General features: G+C 33.4%; 1 protein-coding gene across 1 annotated transcript in view; it reads right to left on the reverse strand.

Annotated features, from left to right (window-relative positions):
• The window catches only part of DMXL2 (Dmx like 2), a 49,481-nt gene that overhangs the window by 28,512 nt on the left and 13,683 nt on the right, over nucleotides 1–7,286 (reverse strand). Inside the window, exons 13-17 of the mRNA XM_085303667.1 lie at nucleotides 6,357–6,478; nucleotides 5,286–5,375; nucleotides 2,631–2,748; nucleotides 1,778–1,897; nucleotides 923–1,150 (exon numbers count right to left, since the gene is read on the reverse strand). Coding sequence (XP_085159793.1) covers nucleotides 923–1,150; nucleotides 1,778–1,897; nucleotides 2,631–2,748; nucleotides 5,286–5,375; nucleotides 6,357–6,478 — 678 coding nt within the window. The remainder of the gene's footprint in view (nucleotides 1–922; nucleotides 1,151–1,777; nucleotides 1,898–2,630; nucleotides 2,749–5,285; nucleotides 5,376–6,356; nucleotides 6,479–7,286) is intronic.

The following is a 7,286-nucleotide window of genomic DNA, read 5'->3' on the forward strand; positions in this document are numbered from 1 at the left end:
TCTACTAATAGACAACATTTCAATTTGGTATTAATTTTAGAATTTGGGGCTTGGTATAGGGCAAGTGTATTTAGACTGGTAAGTCTCAGGGCTTGGGCATTGCTGTTAACCTTTTTCTGTCACTCCACATATGAAGGCTGGAATTACCATTCCAATTTTTCTGAAAGTCTTAGGAACACAGGCAGTTTTGAAGGAGGAAAAGTTAATCATGTAAAACACCAAAAYGTATTTGTCAGTTAAGCTGATCTCTTTTCAGACAGCATTTCTAAYTCTTGTCAGTTAAGTGATCATACAAACTTCCAGTGCCCTTTTTTAAAACAAGTCTGTAGTTTTTAATGTATACATGGGTTATGATAGCTAGACTGAATTTTAACCTGAAGGCTAGCTTGACGTTCTCAGACTTAAAGCACTTCAGAGATGGAAGAATACAAAGGTAATCTAGGAATGCTTCAGAAAAGGTAGTGTGAGGAGAAGGGAAGTATAGAACACTGAACAATGTCTTAGTAAAAACCTAATTTGGAATATTTGTGTACAGTTTTGGTAAAAACTCAAGAAAGATAAAACAGAACTGAACAAATTCAGAAAAGGGCTGTCAGAATAACGAGAGGAATGAAAAGCCTGGTTAATGAGATGAGATTAGGTAAATTTATCTAAGATTGGGCTCATGTAGCCTACCAAAATGAAACTTAAGAGGGGCATGACAGTACTTCAGCAAACTGTGGAAAAAGACTGATAGTGGGAGAGAGAATAGGAGATGGRGTAAGCATACCAGGTTAAAAAACAAAAACACTATATACCCAACAGATTATTGATGGCAGGTGAACAAGTGAGTATAAATTGTCCATTTATACTGACTCAGGATATACTATCCTATAAACTAGTAATCTACTGGAGCAATAAGACAGAAAAATATTAAATTTACCTGCTGAAGGAGTTGCTCTAATTACTTCCACACCAACAGGAAGATCCAGTGGCTGGCTATAGACAAGTCTGGAGCTCAGAATGAGTTTACTAGCAGTCTGAAGATTAGCAATTGATGAAGATCGTGGAATGGGACTTACGCCAGGTGATATATCTGGAGAAGAATCCACAGTCTTTTGCTCAGGTACACTCAGCTTATTTTCTGATGAAGTAGCTTCAGTTGGTTTTGCTATTGAAAAAAAGTCATTGCAAAGAATATTAAAAAAACGTTAATATGTTAAGACAGAACACGAATGTCCAGTAATCAGATTTGGTTTTCTTAGCAATACTTCAATTACTTAGAAAAGAACTATATTATGTATGCAGGCTGCTTTAATTTTATTGCAAATTATTTTATAGTATAACTACCCATAATATATCTATAACCTTCTAAAATCCTAGTTTTTAAAATAAAGAATTTAGCGCTTTAATATGCTAATCACTCTTTCAAGATGTRTTTTATATTGTGATTGGTGATTGAATTYYRRAATTCAATCACCAATCACAATATAAAACACATGTGATATGAGAATTTTTGGAATAATTTATCAATGCAATTCTATTCAATTTATCAATGCAATTCTAAAGCGCTAAATTCTTTATTTTAAAAACTAGTATTCTCATACTTTTTAAAAATTAGGATCCAGCCATTTGAACATTATACTTTGGCCTCATTTTGTGTCTCTAACTCATAAAAATTATTTTAAACCTCATGAAGTTAGCATGTTGCAAACACTCATAGAACTAATTCCATTAATTCCACATATCCCCCAAACAAAAAACTACAAGGTGTTCGTCTCTAAGGAAATACACTCACCTAAACAGGCTTGCACAGATTTGAGATGAAGATGCCACATCTGAAGAACAGAGCAGCCATTACTGTCTTTTTCAATTACTACTAGGTAGAACTTTTCTGAGAAAGGAGGTGGACGATACCCTGTAATTTCAATGCAACACCACCACTATTACGAAGTTTATGTAACAGAAGATTTTCTAAAAATCATTAAAATAATGCTTTCCTCTTTGAAAGGAACTGCTTGATTTTAAAACAAAATATTCAAACAGTAGTACCATTAATAACATATTTTTCTATAGATGAGACGAATAAAACATTGAGATTTTTTTTTTTTTTTTTAATTTTAGACAGACTTACAGACAACCTGAATATTACTGGCGAATTTAATTAGCTGTCTTCTCAGTCTTACTATGAACTACTCTAGAAGATTGTAAAGACTCTTTTTCAATTTCCTCTTTTTCTTTAAAACTAATAAGTCTATACCAAATTCCCCTGTTACTTTATATGGAATTAACTGCGAAGTCAGATTTAGCACCTGGAATTACATATTGATTCAAAAAAATATACCTCTATTCTATTTTGTACAAAGTCTTACATATAATATACAGCATTTGGAAGAATGGACCTTGTAGCACAGGTCAAAATGTTTCACTTTGAGCAAATTAGAATACTTTTATTTAATATTGCTATCATGTAAATAACAATTCATACATTTCAATGTGAGACATGAATTTTACTGAACTCTACAAATTCTCTTTAAATATGAAACATTTCTGTATTCTGCCTGCTAAATTTCAGTATTCTTTAAGAACATTTTTAGTACCTACATTTACATTAATATTTTTATGCTTTTATGGTTATTTTTATGCTGTACCTTGYGATGGCTGGAAAAATACCTCAGTTTCCTTCCCTTCCACATCTTCCTTATGTGGTTTGTATCCCAAAATAAAGTCTTCTTGAAAGACATGAAGCAATTGTGTATTTGAGCCACACTGAAAGCATTATTGAACAGCAGTTATACCTTCCAAACAGTACAGCAGGATTCCATACTAATATAAATATTTCTTTTGTAAAATCTAGCTACTGACCTTCTTTTATAATGCTCAGTTATTTTAACAYATCCGTAAAACCGAACACTTTCATCTCTTAGGTTAAGAACATCATGTTGTAGATCCTACTGCTTACATATTCAAATTTCACTAATATCTACTATGCTAGATCAATTCTATAAATAACATTTTTGCAGCAGTTATTAAGACATGAGCTAGTATTTGATGAATTTTGATTTCTTTAAATGTTGAATAACTGACAATCACAAACATTTATGCTTTCATATCTCTTCAGTGGGAAAACATGTCTGCTATGACTTGTTTGGGAAACCTGCTTAAAAAAAAAAAAAAAAAAAAAGAAATCATTTTTTCTTTCTTCAGTTATCTCAACAATTATCCTTGCTGGCCGCAACAGATTTTTGTGGTACCTTCATCCTTCTATGAAGGAGGAGCTGGCAGTGAAATCCTTTCCTGCAGGCAAGGATGATACATCCCTCAAAGACAGTTACGGCAAAGTCCTGATGTTCCCAAATGCCCCCTTTTTGCAGAGAAATATGGCATCCTGCTCTATATAGATATTTTTAAAATACCGAGGGTGAAATCATAAAAAACTAAGCAAAACAGAATAGAAAGCATTTCTTTTATAGCTTCAACAGATGCTATTAAAAAAATGCTTGGGGACAAAGGAGGTAGTGAGAGGATTTGTTTTGGTTTATTTTTGGTTCCTGCAAGACTGATATTTATATTATGGGAAAGTCTACAGTCACTGTCATGATCAGGACCCAGTATTAGGAAACTGGGTTCAGTGTTTTCTTGCAGAAGAAGAGAGTGTGTTTCTTCCCGTCTCCAGAGCTTTCAGCCTTTTATCTTTACAGTCTGCTTTTCCATAAAAAAAAAAAAAATCTCTTCCTACACCATACCTCACATTTCTCCAGGGTCAATATACTGACTTCTACATTCATTAAAAAATCTGAATTCTGAAAAATAACAACATGACTAACTTATTTACCATTTCCGTAGATGTTAGTTAAGGCCCATGATTACTAATTAAACTTTATATCAGTCATGTCAAAAAGGAGACTAGAAGCTAGAAAGTATGGCTTACAAGCTAAAACAAATGGAAAATGGAAAAGCCTCTGAAATACCCAGCATGTCTTGGTGTGTTGCCTCTCCCACAATACTGGTCCTTTGAGGAAGGTTCTGTTTTCTAGGGATAATTTACAGATATTCTCTGTACTCCCCATGCAAACTCATAAAATAATCTATAAAATTTCCATAAAGATATTTTGTAAACCTTGACTTAACATTGAAGGTCCCATGTGATTAATGCTTACAAGACATGGAAACTTGAAGAAGAACGGAGAAGTACTTCTTTACAAGCGAAAAAGGTCTATATGTCTAACTAAGAAATAGTAAAACACATCGCTTTCACAGGCTGCTTGCTGAGGGAAAACAGCACAGGAACTGGTACAATCAAAATAAGTATAAGTAAAAACAAGGTGTGGCAATATTGTTTCCTGTATAAATGTATAGCTGGATTACTTAGCAGGTAAAAGATTTTTCTTATAAAAAATTCAAACAAAGTCATATATGGCTATGATTCCTAGATTCTGGAATAGTTAGATTTATTTTTTTAAGTTGAATCCTTGGGGGATTTAGGGTGTTCATCACTTTGATTTATTTTTATTTTCTTCTATAATTATGACAGTTTGTAAACCAGTTTTCAATTAAGTAATTTTAACTAAGATTTATGATTAGAAAATATTGTCACTGTATAACAATGGGCTTTGAACTTCCAGCAGATAGAAGAAAGTGGTGTAAATAAAAGGTTCAAGGTATCTCAATACTCACAAATTTTATTAACGGAAAAAAAAAAAAAAAACAAAAACAATTAAATGTAATCAGTCTCCCAGACTGGTTTCAAGTCTGTGACAGCTTAACTGAAAAACAAAGAACTGCAAATGTCATTATTAAGGGTTTTCTCTTGTTCAAGAAAAGTAAAGCATTATTCAGGAAAAGACTGAAGAAACAGTTGGCTTACAGTCAACCTGTAAGCCCTATCACACTAGGGCTTTACATGCTCTTGTTCATGTAGTGTAAMTCTAAAAGATTCTAAAAACAATTACAGAAGGCAGGCATATTACAAACATTCAGGTATCGCTAGAAGAACAGAAAATTCTAAAGCAAGGCATCAGCCATAAATCTTAACCTTATTTTAGAGGAAAGGTGCCTTAAGAGTAGCTGTGGCTACCTTAAAAAGGAGAAATAAAAAAAACCCTTTAACTTCCTCAGTTTACTTCATATATTCATGTTAACATATTAAAAGGAAGGAAATTCTACGGAGATAATTTCATTGTGTTGGAACATTAACAAATCAGTCTTAAAGGCACTCTATCACTGTAGAGAAATGTCCTCTTTTATCTCTTGCTTAGTATTTGCAATACCCTTAAATACCCGGAAATAGTCAACCATTTACTTACTTTGTTAGTTATTGCATCAAGTTCAATAATGCATCCTGGTCGAGCAGTAGATTGTTGGCTCACAATGTTAAACACTTCCCCAATAAGCTTCTGAAATAGAGTGAAATGAATTAAGAATTAGTACATTTTTCTATCAGACAGAAGGAAATTGCAGTCATGTACAATAAACTGACGCTTTCATTTCCCTGTTGGTCTAATTAGTAATAGTTTTCTTTCTGTTCTCATTTTGGCATTTATGAATAATGCAGCATTCATCAAGACTTTTGCACTGTTTTAAGTCTGCAGCTACTCATGGGGATAGCACACACGTTTTTAAGGAAATTAGATGCTACTTTATTAGATGCTGAAGTTTAAAGGTTCAGGTTTTGTCACAACACAGGAAAAAATAATCTATATAGTTGATATATAAACTGAATGCTCTACTGATTTTTGCTGGAGCATTCCCAATCGTTGTTCCCATAACGGACTGCTCACGCTGATCTTAACATTGCCAGACTATCTATAGCTAATAAAACTACAGAAGAGTAGGTGTGTTTGTTTATACAATACATTTCCAAGGCCAGATTTTTCTTTTCTTAGAATCACAAAACTGAAAGATACAGAGGAAGGAAAAGTAGATTATAACAGAAAAAAACAAGAGCAAATATTACCCTTAACAATAACCTGTCTTGACTTCTCTCGTATCCAGTGTCTCTGGCCCTCCTCCTATACAGATGTAACTAAGTAGATATATCTAAAGTCTTGCTCTTCTGCCTTAAGCTTCCTACTTCCCCTTGACTCTCTTCTTTTAAAGATACAAGGAGAGAAATTCCGTTTTTACTTCCCCTACTTGTTATTGGTTGGGAAACTTATCAGGGAAATTATGTTTCAGTCCATCCACTTTGTCAGCTAATGTTTACAAGATACCTGCAAAACACATGTAATTATGAAAGCTATTATGGATAAAATCCTACACACAGAATGGCATAAAAACCTACAATATAGAGCTAACTAAAGAGAAACCACTGGAGAAAATAAAATTACCTTATTTTTTATTTTAAAACTTTCAAGCGATTGCTACATAAAACTTACAGATGATTCAGGGTCAGACAACTCATCTAGAAGTTTTCGTGCATCTACAACAGCTTGATAGAGTCTCAAGTTTTTGCCATCAGATGCAACAAAGCAAGCACTAGCAGAATTACAGTATGTACCTATCAGAAAAAACAAAATACAAATTGTAGAGTTAAAAGAAAAACGAGCAGCACTTCCTCCATAAGTCACTGGTTCAAATGGCATCAGAATGTATTTCTAACAGAATAATTTTCATAAATTCTAAAGAAAAGTGACTAAAAAATGAATCAAAACATTATTTCAAAACTGAAACAACTTTTTTCTGCTCATTTACATAGCTAAAACTCCTCATAAAAGTTAATAATCTAAGCAGAATTCATAYGTTTACAAACATTCATTGCTCACACATGCAAAAACCAATTACATGTAATGGAATACTGCCATTCCTTACAATGGTTATGTTCTCCTCACTGTAATCTCCAAGAAGATACTCAGAATGGCTAACACTCGCTTTAGGACTCCAATTTCCCTATGTTCTAACAGGCAGTTTAGAGTAGAAGTCTAACGTAAGCTCCTCAGCATAGCGCCCTCTCTTTTCTTGTTTATCTTCTCTAGARAGCAGACTCTTTGGATAAAATTAACTTGGACAAAAACTCCCATCTTCCTCCAGTTAAAAGTGCAGATATCAAAGTGGGGGGAGAAATTTACCTGTACTAGTGAATAGTATGATCTGAAAAAATTCAAGAAACAAGTGTCCTCTTTGTTTCTCTACTATGCATAGCACATGTTTGATGCAGCAGTTTCTATTTTGATATGTGTTTTCCTCTTACATTAGAAGAGGCAAACAGCTACTTAGTTGTGACTGAAAAACTTGGTGGGATCCTGAGACCACAGAATATTACAATTGGATCAGAGAAGAGTGATTTCTTTTTTAGTCAAACTATTAAG

Source organism: Rhea americana, unplaced genomic scaffold, assembly GCF_003343005.1.
Source record: "Rhea americana isolate MKP2758 unplaced genomic scaffold, rheAme1 scaffold_2, whole genome shotgun sequence".
Lineage (NCBI taxonomy): Eukaryota > Metazoa > Chordata > Aves > Rheiformes > Rheidae > Rhea > Rhea americana.